This window comes from Rattus norvegicus, chromosome 1 (assembly GCF_021556685.1).
Source record: "Rattus norvegicus strain SHRSP/BbbUtx chromosome 1, alternate assembly SHRSP_T2T, whole genome shotgun sequence".
NCBI lineage: Eukaryota > Metazoa > Chordata > Mammalia > Rodentia > Muridae > Rattus > Rattus norvegicus.
The window spans coordinates 227707329-227731447 of NC_141534.1; the positions used below are offsets into that span (position 1 = coordinate 227707329).

The 24119-nt window shown below is 42.0% G+C and overlaps 1 protein-coding gene across 4 annotated transcripts in view; it reads right to left on the reverse strand.

Moving 5' to 3' along the window:
* Positions 1 to 24119, reverse strand: part of Pcsk5 (proprotein convertase subtilisin/kexin type 5) — a 431011-nt gene that overhangs the window by 163529 nt on the left and 243363 nt on the right. For all 4 annotated transcript variants that reach the window (XM_087575048.1, XM_087575031.1, XM_087575011.1 and 1 more), the window contains 6 exons: positions 23561 to 23678; positions 22441 to 22629; positions 14276 to 14412; positions 9434 to 9577; positions 4109 to 4211; positions 1513 to 1706 (listed from right to left, as the gene is read on the reverse strand). In XM_087575048.1, coding sequence (XP_087431174.1) covers positions 1513 to 1706; positions 4109 to 4211; positions 9434 to 9577; positions 14276 to 14412; positions 22441 to 22629; positions 23561 to 23678 — 885 coding nt within the window. The remainder of the gene's footprint in view (positions 1 to 1512; positions 1707 to 4108; positions 4212 to 9433; positions 9578 to 14275; positions 14413 to 22440; positions 22630 to 23560; positions 23679 to 24119) is intronic.

The window sequence follows — 24119 nt, forward strand, 5'->3', positions numbered from 1 at the left end:
ATAACCAAGGCAATAGGAGAGATACGCTGACTATTTGAGCCAATGCCATATAATGGCAGAAGTGACTGGACGGCTTCTTAAGTGTGTGCTCTCAGTTCTTTAAAGAGGAGCGGCTGTTGGGTGATCAGGGATAGAGCACCCCCTCTTAGGATTCCCCTTATCTTCTAAGTTTTCTTTCTCCTAACAAGGTAAAAGCCATGTTTCAAGTTTTGAGGCAAATAAGAACTTCAGCAGAATCCATATTCATTACTCGCAAGTGAAAGGAGCGCCTGATCTACCTAGACCGATGGCCTATTTTTGAATAGACTGTAGTGTGAGACAAATTATCTGGGACTCAGAAACAAAGCCAAAGATACCCACAGCTCTGGGAGGGCCATACTGAAGCACTGTCTGACCAAAGACTAATTACCTTGTGTTTTGCCTATTTGGTAATTATGTCAGTGAGGGATAGTCTCTGAGAAATTATACACCTTAAATTATGGTTTGTTGTTTAAAGTAGTGATAATATGCTGGCTGTGAAAAACAAACACCTCCTCCCCAAACCTATTGGTATTGCCATGTCTAACTTTCTTTCGTCTGTAATCCAACAAAAGGACCTTTTCCTCCTTCCTTCCTTTCTTTCTTTCTTTCTTCCTTCCTCCCTCCCAACCCCTCCCTCCTTCCTCCCTCCCAATCCCTCCCTCCTTCCATCCCTCCCTCCCTCCCTCCCTTCCTTCCTTCCTCCCTTCCTTCCTCCCTTCCTCCCTTCCTTCCTCCCTTCCTTCCTCCCTTCCTCCCTTCCTTCCTCCCTTCCTCCCTTCCTTCCTTCCTTCCTCCCTCCCTTCTTTCCTTCTTTCCTTCTTTCCTTCCTTCCTTCCTTCCTTCCTTCCTTCCTTCCTTCCTTCCTTCCTTGCTATTTTGGTTCCTTATTATTTTTCTTTCAACTCTGTGTTGGCTGGCACATGCCTGGAATGTAGGTTGGCCCACAGCCGGCTCGTGGGAACTTGGATTTAGTGAGGGTTCCCATCTATCTGACGAGACTAGCTAACCCTGTGAAGACGATATAAACAGCATGGTTGATGGTGTGTGTCAGGAAGGTACTGTCTACTTGATCAGCTCAAGGGGTAACTGTGGACACGGAGTTGCTACTGAGCTTCGCTTGTGTACAGTATCTCACACATGCTATCACAAACCAGTGCTGGGGAATTCAATGGTGGGAAACTGTCTTGAAGCATGGTTCTGGAATCCTCTAGATGTCCCTGTCTCCCTTGGCTCATTCGATGTTTCGTCCTTCTGCTTTAATAGAGCTGCATGTTGTGGGTCTACTAGCAAATCACTGTGGGGGGAGGGAGTGTGAGGGTCCTCTGCTACGGGCAGTCACAGGCACCTCTACGAAACCCTTCTAAAGCATCTCTTTAATGAGTTGGCTGGGTTCTGTTTGGCACGAAGCAAAAACCCAGATTCCATGCATAGAGTTATTGAAATGAAAACTTGTATCTTTTTAAAAATCTCAAACATTTTAAAACAACTCACTGATATCCTGGTATGACCCCTCAGGGCACTGAGCAACACAGCTGCTAGTTTCTTCATTCAGGAAGTAGCCATATTTACAGGACAGGCACTGATCAGCATGGCTACCAAAGCAGGACTCGCAGTTGGGGGCGCACTTCCGGCACCTCTTCTTGTCAGCATGGAAGTGGCCAGGAGGGCAGCTGGAGACACAGATTCTGCATCATGGGATTGTAAGAGAAATGGTTACTTATCCGCACTCATAGCTCAGCCTTTTTACAGAAAAGATGACAGCTGCCTACGGCCTTAAGGTTAGTTTTCAACTGGCATGCCAACACCAAATCAAAGGGACCACATCTGTCTGGTCAAGCTTCCTCTTGACCCGCCCTGAATGTTGGCAGCACCGTGCCATGGACTTGGGTCCCAGACTGAATAAAAAAGATAAAGGAAGCCGAGCACCCACACTGATCTGAGTGCCGCCTCCTGACTCAACATGGCTAGCTGCCTCATGCTCTTACCGCCATACCTAGAGCGCCGTGACGGGCCATATCCCTTGAGTGTTCATTTGAGTCCAAACAAAACGTTCTTTAATTTGTTTTGGACAGGCATTTTGTCACAGCCAGAGAAAAGCAACTAATACAGAAAATTGGTATTATGAGGGAGATTATCGGCTGCAATAAATCAGATGACGTGGTGCATAGCACTGTAAGAGGAATTTGGAAGCACGTGAGAATTTGGAACCTCAGGCTACAGAAGCACTGACATGCTCTGGGGAGCACTTGAGGGGCCACCCCCATAGGCTGAGAGTAATGCAGGCAATGGAGACCAGGTCCTGAGGTTTCAGAAGGGAATAAGGGCTTTATGGTGACCTGTGCTAGAGGGCCATTACATTACTCTATGTGAGGCTCAACTATAAAAAGTTTTAGCTGTTTGGTGGAGGAAACTGTAAATCACCCTAATGTCCTTGATATGGTTACTGCTTACTACTCTTAGTCAGATCGACATTGAGAGAGCTAAAAGATGCAAAAACTGTCCCTGGGTTAGGAAAGGGAGGAAGAGAGTTTAAAATTGTAACTAAGGACTGAGATGTAATTGCTTGAGAGAACTCTGTCCTGAAACAGAGACCTTAAACACTCCCTACTGGAGCAACATGAAAGATGCTGTCAGGGAAAGACCCCACTCTTACTTGAGAAAATGAAAATCTATTTGGAAGGGAATGCACTGAACTGTGGATGCTGTGGACATGATGCCCTACTGAAACCAACATTGTTTCTTCTGCGTTTAACTGCCAAGGCACAGATGCCACTGTAACTGAGAAATGGATGTCAAACTGTGCTTCGAACTCAGCGGAACTTGATGGTATCATTCACAGTGTTGGCTTTTGTGCGCAAACTTTACAGTATCGTGGAGGCCTACATGAAGGTTCCAGAAAGACACTGGGGTCTTCCTGTGTGAGGCAATATCAGCTTCCCTGCAAGGAGGCTCTGAGAGGTACTGTGTGCAGTTGGGAAAATAAGGCTAAGCCGAAAGCTGAGTGGAGACCCTAGGATGCTGGAGATGGCAAGATTATGGGATGTTCATGAAAGAAAGCCGTAGGCAACAGATGGAGCCAGTCTCTGAGACGGGAAACTTGGACTGCAGCTGGCAGCAGTGGATGAGTTGAATCATCAAGGCTGTTAGAGGTCAGAATATGCCAAGGAACCCAGACACTAGACAGAGCTGCAGGAGTTGGTATTTGTTCCACTGGATTTTGTTCTTGTTTTGGTCTGATCTTTCTTTGCTATATCCCAGTTCTTCTGTTCTTGCCATTGTACATCGGAAGTATGGGACTTTTTTTAAGGGATTACAGTTAAGAATAAGTGTGCAACAGGTCTGAAGAGACTTTAGGCTGATGAACAATGATTTTAGACCTGTTAAGATTGGGGTAGGGGGGCTCTTACAGATGTAAGAATGTCATGTATTGTAGCTTAGAAAATATTTATGAGCCTTTGAGGGTCTGATTACTATTGCTAACAGTGACATGCTTAGTGTTCGGTTGACCAGAAGTAGAACTGTGATGGTCAACCTTCATCGTCAAGCTGGAGAGACTTCAGATTACCTCTGGATGTGTCTGAGAAGGTATTTTCAGGGAGGTTTAACTTATGAGGGAAGATCCACTCTGAATATAGGCAAGATTTAAAAAAAGAGAACAAAAGCATAAAGCCACCCAAGCACCAGCATTTGCTGCCCTGTTTTCTCACTAGGGACACAATGCGACCAGTTCCGTGTTGACCCAACCACCATGGACTAGGATGGACGAGGCCAGGATGGATTGCTTCTCTTCATGCTGTAACACAGACGTCCCTTTTCTTCCTTAAGTTGCTTTTGTCAGATGCCTTGTCCCAGTGATGAGAAAAGCAACTAGTAAATATGGCAAAGTTTACTGTGTAAGTCAGTATGGTTTTTACTCTTGTAAATGATGGGATCATCATAGGCCAAAAGCACGAACATCTCTTAGAGCTTGTAGGGGAGCCCGGGAATACAGTGCTGTCTAGGCATACGCTTTGTGATTGGCCCCACAAGAATGCTGGAGCACGCGGGCATATTTATGGAACATGAGAGAGCATGGCTTGTCTCTTACCTGGTGTTATTCTTCAGCTTGTAGTGATAGTGTAAACAGTCAGTGCAGTGATCCGGTCCCGGCCCATCACATCCAACTTCACTGCACTCAGGGTCACAAGGACCTTTCAAGAAGAGATTCAAAATGGGAAAAAGGAAAATGACCCTAGGAAGTCAATTTTATCTTGAAGTTGAAATTGAATAAGACATTTTAGCTGCTTGCCACCAAGCAATGATCATTTCTTTGAGATGGTCAGTGTAGCTATAAGCCCAAGATGATACTCTTGATTGGAGGCAAACCATGAATTGTTGAGCAGTCAGGAATATAAATTATAGGCATGGCCTAGTCTTCAGAACATGCATGGTAGCCCTGGGGCCCTGGGAGTGACAGCAAGCATTTGCAATTAGAATGAACAGGGTCACATAGTAAAATGACTGTGACACCAAAGTCACAATACTTGATACACAGAATGTGTATCAAAGTCTGTGGTACTCAAAGCTGCCTTAACTCACACAACACAGTCATCCGTCCCTCCCCTGGGATACTGTGGTAGACGGCTGAATTGTTCCAAATTGTACTAGCTGTGAAATTTAATTTGGAAATCAATTTAAGACTTTGGGGGGAAAGAGAAATAGTGTTGTCAAGTGACTCTCACAATTAATCAGGAAAAAAATGACTGTAGTTACTATACATAACAATATATGGTATTTGCTGAAAAATCAGAAGTTACATTGTTGACAAAAAAGAAATAAAACTTTATTATTCAATACCTAGAGCAGATTATGAGTCTTGTTTAAGACTGTTAAATCCACTGAGTGTCTCTGAAATATTAAAGCCATCATGAAATAGCATTGCAGTATATGGCACAAATTTATCAACCCCTAGTCTTGGAACACAAACACAGGTGATTCAGGCACAGATATATTTAAAATCTGTGTCCTCCTCATAGGTCAATGGACAACTCAACAAAAGAAATGACAAATACATTCAAACCTGCAAACCTGACTAAAGAAATCCACACTTGGGATGAAGGTCCTCACGTTCTCTTTCCTTTGGTATTACATGAGAAACAATTCACAGTAAGAAAACCTTGACAGTGGGGTGGGTTGTGCTGTGTGGTCGATGCAGAGCCTTCTGAAGGCATGAGGAACTCCAGTAAGCTCTTACCTCTTTCTTCTCCATCTCCAACTTTTAAGATATTTGGACTCATAATTTTTAAGACCCTTCCCATCAGAAATTTTTATTTTAAGTACCAATATACAATTTCTTGAAATATGAAAATATAGCTGATAGGAACCAGAAGTGCTTGAATTCTATTGTTTTAATCAAAAAGCTTTACTGCTGAACCTCCCAACATTTCTTTTAGTCATTATAGAATTAGGTTCTATTTTTATTGAAATCACACAAAACATAAATGCTAGAACTCAGGTAGAAGGACATGGAAAAAGTTGTAGTAGTTACTGATGAGAGCCCAATTTTCAAAGCATTACAATGGCTTGCCCAGTTTGTTAAGCTGGGATCAAGAGACATCCAGAGGTCTGGTCCAGATCTTCTAAAGGAAGCCAGTTGTGTTTTTGAAATGTTCTTCTGGTCTGAATGGAATAAGTGATTTTAAATGCTGAGGGCTTGAAGGCATTCCTGATTAATTGCAAGAGTCATTTGACAACACTGTTTATTTCTCTTTCCCCAAGAGCCTTAAATTGATTTCCAAATTAAATTTCATAGCTAGTACAATTTGGGACAGTCAGTCATCTACCACTGTATGTTAGGGGATGGAAGGATGACTGTGTTGTGTGAGTTAGGGCAGCTGTGGGTAGTCTTTGAGATTCAGTGAAACAGTCACCTGTGCTCCAGTCAGACTGGGCTCTTGGAAAGGTTACATGCACACTGGCACGCATGCTCAGAGAAAAGGAATCATTAGCCCAATATTTTTACTAGATGATATTTTATAAGTTAAAAATACCCCACAAATATGTATTTGTGATACATGCCAATGGGCTATGTATGACAGGTTCACATGTGACGCTCTTTCTTTTATAATCTTAATTTGTGCCAGATGCAAACTGGTGTTGTGAATTTCAGGATAATGATGACATAAAATTGTTCTCTTATAAGTGTCAACACCAATGTTTTAGAAATGTAATCAGAAAAGAGACAAGGGGGTGTTATTTTGTTCAGAATTTTAATACTACCGAATTTGAACTTGAAATTATCAAAATTGCGATACAAACAAGAGTAATAGCTTATTTACTATTGTGTTCCGTTTATGACTTTGGCTACACTTTCTCCTGTCATGGAAGATAAAATGGTTTCTAGTTATAATATAAACAGTAACATGACAAGCTCAAAGCAAAACAAGATGGGACAAAATCTGACACAATCTAGCTCTGGTCAGCTCATTTGGTCTTAATTATACAAGCACGTTATTGACTTCAGTATACTACCTGTTTACAGCACAAGAACCTACTGAACATTTAAGATGTTCTGATCAAGGGTTTAATTAAACATATTTATCTCTGTGTCAGGAGAAGAACCTCTGAACTACAGGAACAAAATATTTCTTGTTTAAAAATACATTAAATTTCTATTTATAAACACTTCTCCATTAGGCAGAGCTTTGGCAAATAATGTTATACAGCATATTTCAAAAGGGCAGGATGCCCCTAGAATTGGTTGCCTGAAAAAAAAGTAAATAAACAATTTAGAGAATTGACTTTAAAACATATAAAGAAGAGAAAAGTAGTCACATGCTCAGATAGAAGATAACACCGCAGTGGGGCAACAGAGCACGTAAATGGGATGTTTTGTATGACAAGGGTAACAAGACCCAAATTACCAAAGTGTAACAAAGAGGAGAAGATTACATCAAGTTAAAGAATTTCAGCAAAGTGAGGCATGTTCTGTTTTATAGGGAAAGACTAATTAAGAGAAAAACAAGTCTTCCCATGAGACTGTGTGCAAATCCCAATTATGTTCAAATGGGAAACTAAAATGCAACTTTAGCCATTTAAAATTTCATACAAAGAACAGAAGTTCAAAGATCTTTGTAAAGCCTGGAAGTAGATGTTTGACAAATATTAAAATAGACCACAGGGCTTGGTTCATGTTAGAGTGTGCCAGGGTTCCGGCACAGAATAGAGGAGAGAAGATGGAGGAGAGGGGACTTATTTTATTTTTGCCAACTTGACCTAGCAGAGTTATCTGGGAGGAGGGAACCTCACTTGAGGAATTGCCTAAACCTGATTGGCCTGTGGAAATAATGTGCCGCATTTTCTTGATTGCTGTGGGACTAGGCAGGTGAGCATGAGGTGTAGGAGCAAAAGACCTGAGCAAGCCATGGAGAGCGGCCTATAAAGGAATGTTCCTCCATGACCTCTGCTCCAGTTCCTGCCATCAGCTCCCTTCTCAGAAGCCTGTAAACTACGAATGCAAATAAAGCCTTTACTCCTCAAGATGCTGTTCATTTTACCATAGCAACAGAAAGCGAGATAGGACAGGAGGAAGAAGAGAAGGAAGAGAAAGAGGAAAAAAGGAAAAAACCTCATAGAACCGAAATTAAAAATGACAGTATGGCAGGTGATATAGGTTTACGAATTATCATTAGAAATAGTAGATTCGCAGAGACCTTGACATAAGAACTCACTATATTGTTGTAAAGAGAGCATCAGAGTTGATAAAAGGGGCAACTGCTCAGTCAACTAAATGTGTTTGTTTGGAAAATAAAGTCAGTTTCAACCTGCATATACACACAAAAGCAAGACAAAGCAACCCAGATGGAAAGAGCTAATCAGACATTAGAAAGGAAAAGCTTGTGGACATTTAGCTGATATTAAAGGGTAATATTTCTGCAAATAGCTGATAGAAGTGTTATATATGAATATATAATATATAATGTCATATAATATATATAATGTCATATAATATATAAAGTCATATAATATCTATGTTATATAGATATTATATATAATATTATATATATATATAAATGACAAACCACATCCTCTATTAATGTTTTCTGTGAAACAACTCATGTGAAAGTCACCATTGGGAAGGGATAATGAGGGTATGTTTTCAAGAGCTGTAAGACAATGTGAAAGGTAGCAAGTTATAGGCAGTGGAGGGACTGGCTGTAACTTTGAACAGAAAACGGGTAAGCAATGTGGCATTTGATCTTGCGAACTATAGAGAAGATAATTGTGGGCTTATTAGCTATAAACATTTAAAACTATTTCCTTTTCCTTCCCCTTCTCTTCTTTCCAGTCACAGCGGGCAAGAATGAACACTGTTAGCATCTGGACCCGGCCTGTGGAACCTGGGATGGTTGTCTGGAATTCGGTGACAGAGGCTCCCACAACCTCAAACTGATTATTTGCTTTGTATCAGGAATCTCAGAACAAGACTCTACCCAAAGAAATAATTCAAGATCTATCTATACTGCAATGACTATTCTTGGTTGTCAACTTGACTACATCTGGAATGAACTAAAACCCATGTGGCTGGGCATACCTGGGACGGATTGTTCTCCTAATAAAATCATTTAAAGTTGGAAGACCCATTTTAGTTTGGATTTTGTGAGGTCGGAGGATACACTTGTAATCCAGATCTTTTGAGGTGGGGAGACCCGCCTTTAACTGGAACACAGCTTTATAAAGGATGTGGAAGAAGGAAGTGTGCTCTCGCTCTCTTTGGCAAGTCTATCCTTCACTGACTTCAGAGCCTACTTCTTCAGGATTTCAGAATATACTGAAGACCATCTGAGACATCCAGCCTCGTGGACTGAAGAAGTACTAGATTCTAGGACCTTCCATTCATAGGCAGCCAGTGTTGGACTAGCTGGACCACGGCCTATAAGCCATTCTAATAAATCCCTTTCGTCTTTCCCCTCCTTCTTTCTCTCTCTCCTCACTCTCTGTATATATACATATATTATATTTATTATTTAAAATATTCATTATATGTATTCAGTCTGTAAGTTCTGTCCCTCTAGTGAACCCCCACTAATACATATGAAAAGACAGAAAACCTCTTTCTTCAAACCTGCCTAAAACAGTGTATAATTCTAAGCAATTTGTGTCTCAAATTACAGATAAAATATATCATCCTATGGTCACAGAATGGGCTACCTGTGTAGACAACACATACAGCTATTTAAATACATAAAATTATTAGTAAACTAATATACACACAAATATTTGGGTGAAGAAGAATATACTCCAGACTGTGGATACATGCTGAATATTATGATTATTAGACCACACCTTTGGAACCATACTTTATAGCAATTACATCACATTACTTTACATGCCAGGAACAAGCCCAACCTTCTTAGAGTTATATACAACTCACCTGCATAATCTTCAGCACCATAGTCATCTGTGGGGTCCTCCACCCGGCTGTAGCGGAAGCGTTCCACTTTGGGAAACTCGTTGGTTGGGGAGTATGGCTGTACGGATGTGCCATAGAGGACTAAGGACCATTCTTTCAATTTACCTTGAGAAACAGTAACAGAGAGCGACCAGATAATTTCTCTTAGCTTCCTTACGTCAGTGCTTCTCAACAAGAACGAGCAACAGTGGAGTGGTGGGAAGGTTGATAGGAATCTTAAGAAGTGGACATTCCTACCGTCTGCAGAAATAAGGATTTCCCAGTTCACGTGCCACACATTCACGGAGTGCCCACAATAGGACGACTGGGACATAAGCATACTTCAGACCGCTGGATCAAGGGATGGATTGCACGTGCTGACTATTTAAGAGAATACTAGCTGTCTGCTGTGTCCTAGGTACTAAAGCATTACTTGAGCTTTTGAGATGCTTTTGATATTATCTAATGTATTAATAAGAGAAACCAAGTCCTTGTGCCACCTAATGCCAGAATCAGTATTTAGTGCTTGTACATATATGATGCTAAAACGATGCTGTCTGACATGATAGCTGCTAGATATACTTGACTACTTAAGTGTAAATAAACAAAAATTAATTAAAACAATGGAGTTTCTCAAGATGGTACTGAGTCATATAGCCCAGGCCATGAATAATAAACTCCTCATTGCAGAACATTCTTCTAGACAGTGTAGGCTATAGGTAGCCCCTCATGCATGCTCCTGTAAGTTACCCAAATAAAGTCCATGGTTCATCAACCTAGACTTGGGTGGAATTGTTTCTTTGGTCTATTATGGGTGCATCATCTAGAACTGAATGGACCATTCTTCACCTTCCTGAAGGAAAAGTCACACATTATTAGTCTAGAAAAATATAATAAAACTAATATTCTCCTGAATGAATTTTGTTTATGTGATCTTTAAATAACCTTTTAAAGATAAAAACACCGTTGTTTCATTAATTAATTAACTATGAATGTATATGGGCATGTATGGAGGTCAAAGGACACTTAGCGGGAGACAGCCTTTTCCTTTTGCTATAGGGATCCTGGGGGTTGACCTTATGTAGTCAGTCTTGAGATCATGCACCCTTACCCACTGAGCCATCTTGCCAGCCCCACGTCTAATACTTTTCAGCTGATCTACCATACGATCTGATTCAGAGATAATTCTGGGACACACTCAGTGCTGTGGATCAATGTGTTGGTTTGTATGCAGCCTGTTCTTGGCTACCTTTTCTTTGCTAACGGCCACACTTTTGGCAAGCTGGAGGCTACCTGTGTCAGATTTTTAAGCGGCATGCATCAGTAGGGGTGGGAAGAGAATGAGCACTGGATATGGGTGATTTATTTGATGACCTTGAAGTAGCCGTGATGAAGAAATCATCTTTTCCACAGGACCTCTGTTAGAATTCTAAAGGCGTGCACAACATAAAGATGCCAGGTCACCTCATTTCTCCAACACATGTAAATATTTGGATCTAAAACTTTACCTCGTGAACAGAAAGTTGCCTCAAAGGTGATTATCCCTTGTCTGGGAACTACTATCAAGGACATCCCAACAAGACTATAGTCTGTAGTTCTCCTCTTCCTCCCCTCTCTTTTCATTGCACAAGCCAGGCTGGCTTTGAGCTTGCTATGATTTTCCTACTGTAGGCCCTGAGTGCTGGGATTACAGGTATATGCTTCACTCAGCTAAGCACTTAATATGCATTTATTCTTTTAAATGGAGAGAAAAATACAGAAATCAGAAATCTAAACTTAGTGTGGCACCAGGGACCTCCAGATTTTGTATGTCTGGATAGAAAAATTCTACACATCCAACACAAATTTCATCAGCTAGAGAAATCCCTCACCAGTCATAGAGAAACCTAGCACTAGACTTTGTGTGATAGAAAGAAGGATGCACTTGTGAACAACTACACTTGTAAGTGGAAAAGTCCCTCATCAAATGTGTGAGTATTACAAAAGAATGGGAAGAAGGGTATAAAAGACCATATAGTTTTATTATAGTAATAAAGTATCTAAAGAACATTCCTGATTGGTATTGACTATGGTTAAAATGAATGTTCATATAGTACCATTCGTTGTCCCTCAACATGTGTGAGGAATTGGTTCCAACATTTACAGATAGAAAATCCATTGGTGCTCAAGTGCCTATGATGGGTGCTTAGAACTTACAGATATCTACCTGTGTACTTCAAATCATCTCTGGGTTACTTCTGTTACCAAATAAAAGGCAAACCATTATCATACTGTATTGTTTAAGGAATTAAAAACCAGTTCATGCACAATAAATGTAATATTTTCCCAAGTATTTTTGATACAGGTTTGGCTGAATCTGTGGATATGGAGTAATTGAAACACACAGACATGGAGAGCCAACTGTGTAAGGAGAAGCCAAAATGAATCTGAGCTACTTCAGAGAGCTTTTTAACACAGATGCCATAGAAGGCTCTGGGGGAGACTCTTAACTCCTCCAGGGCAGAAGGGCTTGTAGTCTCTACTCGACTCTTGCTTACAGAGACTTCCTAAATGGGAGCTGGACTGGGAGTCCTTTTGGTGAAGAACTGCTTATACCTGTCGATGATAAACAAACACAGGGAGTTTTTGCTTAGATTAAAATTGTCTCAAGTTCTCTACAGACAATGTGTTCTCTGTACCCACACTTCTCGTTGACATACCACTGCCTTGTGGCCCATGTTTGTTTCTACAGAATGTCTTGACACACCTACTGATGGGTCATCTGGGAGCTGCAGTGAGCTGTAGAAGCACAACCAATTCACCATGTTATTCTTGCTTCTAAACTTTATGTATCCCATGTCAGGAATACTGACTAGGAGGAAGAAGAAAGGAAGAGAGGACCCTAGGAACCAAGTGGATTAGGAAAAAGTGTAAGCATCCAGAACTGTGGTTTGGGTCTGTCTTTAATAAGCAACCTTGTGTTTGTGGAACAAACATCGGATCTATGGATAAAACTGGCCACTATTGTATTCAGATAGCATGCTGAGAAGGAGGGGACATATTATTTTTTTATAAAAACGTTTAAAAAGTATTTTGTTTACTTGTATATGTGTACCCATGTGTAGGTATTAGCAGCAGCAGACATCAGAAGAGGGTATTTCTTGTGGGCTCTCTTCTACCACTCTGTATCTAGTCCTTGGGTATAGGATCTGTCTTTGAACCCAGGAATCATGTTTACTCAGTTGTCAAACACCAACCATCTTCCTATCTCTGCTCTTCCTTGGAATTGGGGCTAGAGATTTATTCCCGAGGTTACAGGTTTGTGCCAGGATACCCATCTTGCTATGTAGATGTTGGGATTTAAAGTCAGGTCCTTACAATTGTATCGTGGCACTCTTCACTGCTAAGCCATCGCTCTAGCTTCAAACTTAGATGCACCATAGGTTTTGGCCCTAGGAACCCTCATCCTGGGGGTCTTTGAGCCTACATGGCAGTATTGAGCTATATGTACCAAATAATTGAGGAGAAAGATATATAATACACAATGGTCAAAATGATCTGCTAGAATAAATAACCTTCTTTGATAGGCAGGCAAAGTGTTGGTGAACTCAAGCTTCATCTCCAAATTCTACTGAGAACCACCTCTGTGAATGTCAGTTATGATTATGGTTACTGAATGTCTGGGTGATCCTGTTCTGAGTCAGCACATGGTTGGAGTTGGATCTAAGTCCTAAAGTGTCTCTCAGGTCTGATGGGACAGAGTACCAAGGATGACACTGCTTACATCTCTGACATCTGCGGAGGGGGTCTATGGGTGGGTGGGAAGCTGTATACTTATTACTAAGTTGACTCATTTCTGAGTCACATAATTGTCCAGGGCTCTATCGTGGGCAATGCAATCTTCCATTGTATATGCATTTCCTTAATATATGACGAAGAAGCTTCATATATGAGCATGAAGAGGGTTCAGCTGATGTGGTGTACTTAGAGGGCTGAAAACTAGCCTTGTTATCACTATTTTCACACTATATGTCTAAAAGTTTTCTTTTTCTTGGCTCTTGGGTTCATGCAGGGCAGGATACCATCGTTTCCACCCTTTCGTAGTAACCCAATTAGTTGGTTCAGGCTAAGCTCCCTGTCCTTTTGAAATGAAGATGAAAATTTGAGACACGAACAAAAAAGCAAGCAAGAAAAGTAGCGAAGGAGAAACGTATCTCTTTCGTGAATGAATGTGCCTACAATGCCGTTTAAAGCACTGCAAGTGAACAAGCTTGACTTTCACAAACCACAGAAAGGCACTGGACTCTTATCCGCACCTAATGTTTATTCTTTATTTCGTGTTTTAAAATGATCCCATTTACTGCCCCACTTTGAGGACTGGAAGATGTGCAGATAATTTAAGTAAGAAAGGAATCACACAGAATTCTGATGCTGATACAGAAGTGCTGTCAGGAAGTGGTGGGGACTTGTCGCTCAGGGCTTTAGGTGGTGAAGGCCTGCTGTGTATACACAGTACAGTTGGAGTAGCAAAACCTTTAAGAAGCAGGATCTACTGGAAGGAAGTTAGGCTATGGGGCTCCAGCTCCACTGATACATTAATGATGGTTTCTCAGTGAGTGGATCCTGCAGGGGTGAATGAGTTCTGCTGAGAGTAGGCTGCTATTGCTAAAGGAACTTCCAGAACAGTGATGTAAAAAAACACTCTTCTTTACGAAGTAACAGTGTCAGATTGTTGTTATAACAAAACCAACCAAAGTAGAGCAACTGTGGAAAATTCTTTTCCTTGAATGTAATTAACCGTTTTCTTTCACAACACAACTGGGTTCATTTGAACCGATTTCTCACCTGGAGTCTTGAAGTTCCTCAGTTGAGATGGAGTATCATAAACTTCAAGGACCCAGTCCCCAGCAGCCCGTTCTCCCCAGCAATGAATGGTCATGAACTCCCAGTTCTTAAATCCTTCCATGGAATGATCAAATAGCCTGAAAAAACCATAAGATTTCTTTTGGTGTGAATTAATTAAAATCTGCCTAGAGTAGAGCTAAAAGCATGATTAGTAGTCTTTGTATTTATCAGCATCCATGTTCACACACTAACTTGTTATTTTGTCTTAGACATCACCAATGGCCCAACCCATGCAAAGCATCATTATTCTACAACAAAGAAGCTGGCCTAGGGGTAGCCATGTAGCAAATTGGAAGGACTAGCTAGCTATTTAGAGTCCAGGAGTATAGGATAAGTCTCTATTCACAAGACTGATCGTAAAGAGCTGAATGAGAAACTATGGTCTCTTATACCGGGTTGGGGTCGGAACACAAAAATAGTGCCCAAACTCTGGAAAACAGCATTAGAGTTCCAATAAAGTTCAAAGAACACTATAGTAAATCTCAACCACCTCTTTTATAGACATTTATCCAACTGAACTGAAAACTTAAACCCACAGAAAGAACTCCACACGAATGCTCACAATTGTCAAAACCTGTAAAATGGCTGGCCCCAGGTTAGGTCCCTAGCACCATATGCCTTTAACTTTAGTTTCAGGGCATCTGATATCCTCATCTGGCCTCTAGAGACATCTACCTGCAGGCGGTATACGTAAATTCATACGTGCAGGAACACACACTTAAACAGAAATTTAAAAACATTCTTTAAAAATACATGTACATTTCAGTGGTCACCAATGGATGGATTTATTTATTGGTGGTCTGTGTAAGTGTGTGTGCATGTTTGTATGAGGGTGCATGTACCTGGAGGACAGAAGTTTGTGCTAGCTTCCATTTCTCTCAGTCTATTCCTTTGGAGGGTGGGTACCCTCCTGAGCCTGCACTTGAATTTTTCACAGCTATACTAGAAGTCAGAAAGCTTAGTGGTTCTTCTGTCTCTATCTATTTTGGAGCTGGGGTTATAGGCATTGCTGGGGTATTTGGCTTGATACGTGGTAGCCGAGATCTTAATTCTAGTCTTTCTGGTTTCAGAGCAAGCGCTCTGAACTTCTGACCCTTCTTTACAGTTTACCCCATAAACTGGTAGATAAACAGAGTATCACATACTCAGATGAATTTCTTGAACACTGATTGGAAGAAGCCAGGCACAAAGTCTACGTTCTGTATGCCTCAAGCCATACAAGTCCTAGAAGGTGTATGGTTAGATTTTTCTCTCCTTGCCAAGTAAATCAGTGGATATGCAGATCTTTTCGGCAGAAAATGTGTATTTCCAGAAAACCAACAAGAACTGCACCCATCTCCTTCAAGACTAATGTTAGAAACCTGATTTAGAAAAATACAACTTGTCACTGTGTTTGGAATTCCCTACAAAATGGTAGCTGTTTTCCAAAGCTGCAGTGTTCAGTGGCATGCATTTGGATCGTGAGGGTAACTAAGTGGCCAACTTAGCAATATTTCTGAGAAAGGCAACGGACAGTAAAATTGCCACTAAGCGTTCCTATGTTTGTGCAAGAAAGAAAAGGGAAATCAAGTAGTGTTCTCCAACTGTTTCACAGTCAATAATTAATTTCAGAAAGCCTGAAGGAAACAAAAATCAATAGAGTCCCTTACTAGAGGATAGCTAAGTTCTTGGAAGTATTCAAATGTGCTTCATTACTTTTTCTATTGCAGTGAATGGCTAGTGATTATTCTTAAACTTAACCTGCATGTGAAGCCCTCTTTGTCTAGAGCACCCCCAAGTTACCTATGAAGTTTGACTCTCTGAGCAGAGAGCTGGTTAGCATCTCCACAGGGTGCACATCAAATACTGTGCTTGGTTTCTTTGCTGGTATTTTCTGAGGCAGAGCTTTCCCATAGTAATTGACTCTTGGTAGAATAAGAATGACTTAATTAATGGAGATCCCACAATGCACTGAACAGTAGGCTCATTTCACATGTTTATAGTTTAAAACTAGACATCACTAAGAGCTTTTGGGGCCATTGTGTGACTGATTTACACTCTTAAGAGTGGGATGTTTGTAAGTCATTGAAAGGCAAAAACTTTCAGGCAGGTCTAGGAGTTCTCTCAGAGGCTATCCAAGGGACTATATTGAGAAGTTAGAAGGACCCCTTCCCTAACTTGAACTCTAATCTGGTGAGTTTATTATGCAATTGGAGGGCATCATGGCACTAAGCTACTTCAGAATACTCCTCTAAGAATGAACATGAACGCTGTTCCCCAACACTTTAGACAGGACATTTGGTTCACAGCCTTAAATCAAAACTTGCAAAGAAGATTGGAGGCCACTATCTTGTTTCCAAAATCTGAGTCAACTTTTAATTGCTCAGGGGTCAGTTACTGGCTGGCTGGATTGGCAGGCCCTGTGTTTCTTCTCTGTGGTCCTTTCTTGTCCACCTCTGGACCCAATCCTTTGCTGTCAATCATTTTTAGATCCTATTTGGAACAAAGAATTAAGGCCAAGTAGAGATACATGTAATATCAAATTCAAATAACTGTTTCAAAGTTGAGATATGTATTTGCTCTATCTATGTATACATGGTTTGGGTTCCTGGTCTCTTCACTTTTCAGAGTTGAGATGTTCATTAATGTCATATGAATCTAAAAGTTGAGGAATGAAAATGCAGCGAGACATGAGTTGACAATCTGTTGAGAGTTGATGGGGACAGAGACAGACAAGGACTGCTGTGTCAGCTAACTGGGGATGTACATTTCGAGTCTGACCTGGGCCTTCATGAGCAGCAGTAGTTAAAATGGGGACGTGTAAATTCCATGTTCTTCTTTTGATTCAATATTTTGATAATTTTTGTCTTTTAACACTGTAGCTGCAACTGCAATTTCTTTTTGTTTTAAGCAGGAAAAGTTAATGCAGCTTATACATTAGTTTGGTACTGCATGGAATAAATTTGTCTATAAAATAAATCAGACTCCAACCCAAGTGTCTGTATTAAAGGGATACTAAGTCAGGGGCTTTCCTTTCACCAGCTAAGAAAGAAGTCTAATGTTCACTTTGCATACCTGTGCTGCGCTAGCAGCAGACACAGACGACACACAGACATTCGGTAACATGTTAATAAAGCAGAGCCAATATACTAAAAGCCAGAGTAGATTATCACTAGGTCCAGATCCACTCCTGCCACAGGCAAGTCAGTTCTGTCACAACTGACTTCCTAATTGTGGGCTCTATGAAATGAGAGGTACAACTGGCACAAATTGCACCCACTTATTAAGATGGTGCCCTAGCCCTGTGCTCGGGAGTGGTTTTCAAGCTAATTGCTTTGGATGAAGTCTGCTAGAAGAGCCTGCCATTATGTGTAACACATCAGGAAATAACTCATATAATTAGCATAAGCCCCCCCCTTTCACTTAAGAGCCTAGTCAATATATCATGGCTACAACATGCTTCCAAGAAGGTGTGGCAACTAAATAATAAGGCACTTTATAAGTACTGGCAACCATGTGTTATAATTATTTCTAAGGCTGTAAATGGTTTTAATTTCAGAACCACTGTCTACTATTCAAACAGTATTTATCACTCTGGTCTGACATTAGCCTATGCTCTTGGGAGGCCTTTCTCAGGGTGGAACTTATTGATGAATCCAAGCCCTCACTGAGCTTAGCTCTAATACACTGTTTATGATATTGGGTATTTAAACACACTCTCTGGTTCCTTCTTTTTCTTACTTCAAGTGCTTAAATGTTTTGGGGGCTGGAGATCGGACTTGGTGGTTAAGAGGTCTTAACCTCTGCTCCCCCAGAGGACCTGAGATAGGTGCCAGCCCCCACCCTGGGCTGCTTGCAGTCACCTTCTGGTTCCCATGGACACTTCTACTCATGTGCAAATGTACACGTACACATACACATACACAATAATTAGAAACATTCTTTTAAAAAGAAATGTTTTGGTATTGGTGCTAGACAGGTTTAGACTATCTAAAAGAAATTTTTGTCCCTTAAATGTAAAGTTTCAACAAGCATATTATGGAGTCTTTCATTAACTGCCAAGTGCATTCAGTTTTGTAATTCTCTTGCAAAAGGACTGCCTTCATTATGAAGTATATGGCTTTTATGCAGCGTTCTGTTTTGCATTATAAACATCTTGGTAAGTTACTTGCACAGCATCCGAGACAATACCACATTTAAGATATTTTGTAACACAAAACCAAGAAAATCTGGGTGATCTTTTAAATTGAGGTTGAGGTGTGGTCTCTGGGTAGGCAGCTCTAATCTCAGCTAGCTTACTAGAAATGGGGCTTCTCAGACCTCACCCCAGAACCATGGAATTAGAACTGGTGAGCAGGGCTCAAGCATCTGTGTTTGATAAAGCCCCTGGCTGAATGTTTTGGGAGGCACTGTGTAAGCAGGGTACCACTTGCTAAATGCTTACATGCCAGGCCCTGAGGTAAGGGCTTACTGTATATTAGCTTATTCAACACTTGCATCAAGCTTGTGTGAGGGAGGCAGTTGGTATGCACCTATTTCGTGAAGACACTTACTTCTCTAGAATCAAACATACACACATCAGCAAAGTCAAGAGAGAGTCAGTTCTGTGTAAACCCAAAGGCTTATTCTTAGTGACAGCAGCAGGATCATCGCAAATGTAGTGTTTTTACTGCAAGCCACAGCTGCATTAATACTCCATGATGTCTACCAGTGTCAATAGTTTCCCATTGAACACTTAGGGAAGGCAGTGAAAAATGTGACTGAGGCATAATTACTACATTTTACACAATCACTGGGTTTTGCAGACTACTGAGTGTAACTTCTCTCTACTTGGGACTAATCAGAAGCAGAAATACGTTCCCATAATCAAATTTAGGAAGGGAGGCGAAGTTTCATCTTTCATTCTGAGGCCAAACACTGGAACAGAGAGCCACGACAATTAAGCTAAGTCTAAAAGGAAGTGAGATGGAGGGGGCGGGTGCGGAGTTGGAGGAGAGCTGATCATAATTCTAACAAGTATAACCGATGGAAGAGTTTGGTGAGACAGGGTTTTGTTTGGAAACTTCTCACACAGTGTTTGAAAGTTCTCTCATCTAAGAGTTTTCAAAGGACTCCAGACCCAGCAACTTCTCCCTCTGACCTCCAGATTCTCCCTGGAGTAAGGCACATGCTCTGAAATCAGTTCAGCTTTTGGATAGTCAGGGAATATTGGCCAAGAGGTGGGCTGAGGAAGAAGAAATAGGACAAGAAACAGCTATTTGTTCACCCCAGGACAATTCTGTTGACCCGTAGCTCCAACCCACTAAATCACGGAGGTGGCTTGCCAGGGAAGCCAGCTTTCAGGCTAATGGGGCACAAAGCTCAAACTGGCCTAGAGTTCTGAATGCTGCTGAGTGCCCTGCAGCACTTAGCACCTGCAGCCTGCTTGGGTAAACCACTATCCCCTCAACAGCTGTTCTCCACAGGAGCTGCCCAGCAGTAGGGACAGGGACCCACTGAGGGGATCCAGACGGCCCACAGAGATGTAACCGCCATGTACAGCACTCTGTAGAAACCAGACTGTCCAGGAACTGCAGTGGTCAATGGATAAACAATTGTAAAGAAATCCCTCTGAGAAATGTCAAGGAAAATGAGAGCCTGGGGGAGGTGGCACGTGGCAACAACCTGAATCTAAGTGGGGCTAGGACTTTTGCTTCTGTGGTTGGCGTTGAATAAGACCTAGGTGGACAGACTGCTTCAAAGCCTTGGGGTAGCTGAGCGTGGTGGCTCATGCCTTTAATTGCAGCACTCTGGAGGCAGAGCCTGGTAGATTTGTGAGTTTGAGGTCAGCCTGGTCTACACAGCCACTTCTAGGTCAGCTAGGGCTACACAGTGAGGCCCTGTCTGAAAAACCAAAGCAAACCAAACCATACTGAAAGGTCCATGTGGAGTTTCCTAAGGTGGCATCCAGGCTAGTAAGCATGCAGACAGGGTGAGGACAGACAACACCTCTGCCACCATAGGTGAATGTATGAACGCTAACAGCGGTGTTAGAGAAATTGCTTTAAAAGTTTAATTCCTTCTTTTTCACTGTGACTTTGTTAAAATGCTTTTCTTTGGAAATTTCTATGCTCTTTCTTCTTTCTCTCTTTCTTTTTCTTTCTTCTTTCTTTCTTTCTTTCTTTCTTTCTTTCTTTCTTTCTTTCTTTCTTTCTTTCTTTCTTCCTTTCTTTCTGAGACAGGTTTGTGCTATGTAGCTCAAGTTGGCTTTGAACTCACAATCCTCTGGTCTCAGCCTTGCTAGAGCTGGCGTTACAGGCAGGTACCACCATACTCAGCTTAGAATCTTCGCTCTTCAAAACCCAGGCTGAATGTCGGGAACAGCAAGTGTTCACTGCTTTAAGGAATAATCTCGGGCCCACAGACTCCTTCTAAATCCTGCCATATTCATCTCTTCCTCAAGGCAAAGAACTGTCTTGGAGACCAACATGAAAGACACCAGAGCACAGCAGGGCTTTTCTTCATGCCTCTCCACCCCTTTTTGTGTCTTGTGTCCTGTCCTGTCCCCACCTCTCAGCTCTTTGATTCCTAAGCCAGGAATGACGGTTGACTTATGGCCACGTTGGCAGTCACAAGGTCTCCCTGCCACTGAGTCAGAAACTAAGAGATATTGAAGACTGGTTTCCTGCAATAAAATGGGGCAGTTGGGCTGTGTCAGAGGAAAAGAATGCCAGGAGAAGCCACCTTTCTTTAGTGCCCTAGGTAGGAGGGATACTTCCTGTGTCAAGTACAGGAATGGCAGGCGAGCTGTGTGTGTGGCCTTGGGACCAGGTCCAGCCATGCAGTTACTTCACATTTAAAGGGCCAGCTCCTCAGAAAAATGTTACAGACGAGCTGTAGCCTATTGCACCTCATCACAAATTTGGCATTTCTCTGTGCCTCCAACTCTCTCCAGTCTCGCTACTGCTTTCTGATGGTACCCATCTTCAGACTCAGAAGGAGTTGTGGCGAGCAATCCCTTAAGATGCCTCAGGTTAAGACACTGCTGCAAACCTGAGTGGGGGAGGCTGAGGTAAACCTAAGTGCAGGTCAAGAATACAAGCTCTGGAATAGTCTTACACTCAGCACTTTGCTAACAGCAAAGCAGATGTGGGCTGTGGAGGAACATGTGTGTGCCCTGAAGCCAGTGACCCTGTGGGCCACCAGATGCCTGTGATGGCATCCGTAGCCTATCAGCTGGTGGGTTTCTTTGCTGAAGTCCTTCAGTGGGGTGTCAATAATAGATGGTAAAGTGCAGTTAAAACCCAACAGAAGGGATTGAGTTTTCCTAGCAAGCAGCAGTAGCAGAAGGCAGCTTTTTGCAAGGGACGGGTGAACTTAGGACACAGAGGCATGTATAAGTGAAACCTGACTTGAGTTTCATAGCATTTCACCAGGATACTCTTTCAAGTTAAACTCAGATGAATAATGACAAAGAAAAGAGAGAAAGGAAAAAAATAAAGCAAGCAAGAAAGGCTGCCCCTGGCTTTGGAACCGCTATTGAGCCATCTATTAATCATGCATTGTTTGTAGGGAAGAAGCAGGTTCGACAATTAGCTTGTGGGCAGCAGCTGAGGCCCTTTTGTATGGCAGGGAGAGGGTAAGGAGGGAGTGCCTCAGGGTTTCACAAAGTGGAATCCTCACATCCCTTCCACCTGCACACATGTTCTGGCAAAACTTCAATTCATTGTTAAAGTATTAAGCCTCTTTGCACACCCTCTCCCCAACCCCTGTTTAGGAGAAGAACATAGGAAGTGGAAGCATAGAAATGAAATGAACGTGAAGATCTCAGAGGCTGTGTTCTCACTCCTTTTCATCTACAGTGTTCCCACTGTCTCTTTCCTGGAGTGCTCTGCAATTCCTCTTTATAATAAAGAACAACTGGTCTTCAACCTTTCTGCAGAGCCCTTTTAGTACTCGACTATACAATGCCACCCTCCCATGCCTACGGATGCTCGGCAACTTCTCACCCTACTTAGATACTGAGAAAGTACAGCACCCAAGGGCCACTCAGTGGGTTCCCAGGATAGGAATAAAGAGCCGCTATTTCTATCTACCTTGAAGAATAGCAAGTATAGCCCCCTGGTAGGGAGAGGTCCTCATTGTACCTGTTGGCCAAAAGCTGGGATCTTGTTCCTGAGGGTGAGGTCAGATAGATGGCCAGGTCTCCCCTCCGTGGATGTGTGATGGTAATACGCACGACTACATGCTCCAGGTAATTGACATGATGGTTGGGATTATCCGAGCAGCCTGAGGCTTTGTAGATGGAGCGCACTGCACTGTTTGGGCGAATGGTCCTGGCAGGAGAGAGAGAGAGAGTGTGTGGGTTTGAACAAAAGACATGAGAGAAATCAATGGGCCTTGGGATTTGAAGTGAGAGTACAAGACACAGGCAGCAGCTGGCTGCTGGATATTAGGAGACAACAGTGCCAAACACTCAAGTAACTGGGCCATTTAAAGGGAAAGATGCAAGTGAGAAGAGATGGGAAACCAAGGGGTTTTTATCTGTAATAAATGCTAGGTAAATAAATACTGATTAGTTTCCCCACCCCTTTACTTTTGCTTTCTCACTCTGCACCATGAAAGAGATAAATGGGGAAAATTTTTAAAACAAAACGAAACCACAACTTTATCCTATTTTCATTTTGCTTACTAACACATTTCCTCCAGGATTATAAGGCTTCACGTTCATCACAAACCATAAGTAAATATTCCCAGGCAGAGCGGTTTCTCAGAAGAAAGCCAGGAACTCTAGAAAGGCCCCTGAGATGAATCCTGTTCTTTGGATCAAGCACCTAGGAACAACTTCACACACTGCCAGGCAAACACTGAAAATATAGCGTCTGAGTGTGTGCCGCTAACACTGGAGAACAGGCCCCATGACTCTCAGGCATTTGCAAGCACACCTGCTATCTGTTTTACCATTGTCTTTGGAGACATACAGAGTATGTGGTTAAGTTTGAGGAACATAAAGATCTGGAGAATTCTTGCTTCAACAAGCAAGGAGGATATTGACAAGCAGGAAATGTAGAACAGCCTACAAGTACAGGGTTTCCCTCGGAAGGGACGCTTCCCTTTGAAAGATCTTTGAGTATAACATTCTATCTCAAGTTTATAACTACACTAGGAAGAAGCAGCGGATAGATGCATCCGGCTTCCATGTTTTACAGCAGCTGCATTGGCCTTGTTTTGGGGCTTGTCACGCTGCGACTAGGCAGCAAGCATTACTTGATTTGTCGGTCCGTGCTCTCCACACACACGTGCTGCTGAGGAACAGTTGTCCACTTCTCTGCCTCCATCACCATGGCTTCAGCATCCATCAGTCCAAATCCATAGAGATGGCTCACTGTGGAAGGCAAGAGGTAGGTCAGTTTTACTATGATTAGATCTACCTTTGCTACCCACACCGACTCACAACTCACTATACCATTCAACAGAGACCCCAGCCATAACCTAGGGGATCCTGACCATATGTCCAGCAAGTCTTGAGAAGCAAAACAATCATAGGGAGATAAGATCACTGTGCACCATTCATTGATTCTGCAACATTACTAGCAATATGACAATCATTTATGAATTGTTCCCACATGTTAGACCCTAGTCTACATTTTATATTTGTCCTTCCAATTAGGGTGATTACTGTCATCTCTCGTGGATGAAGATACCAAGGCACAGAGAGATGCTTCTCCAAGCTGATCGGTGACTCAGTGGTGAAGCTGGATTCCAACCCCGGACTATTTGGATCCAAGATCCATTTGTATTAAACCATTCGCTTTAAAAATAAGAC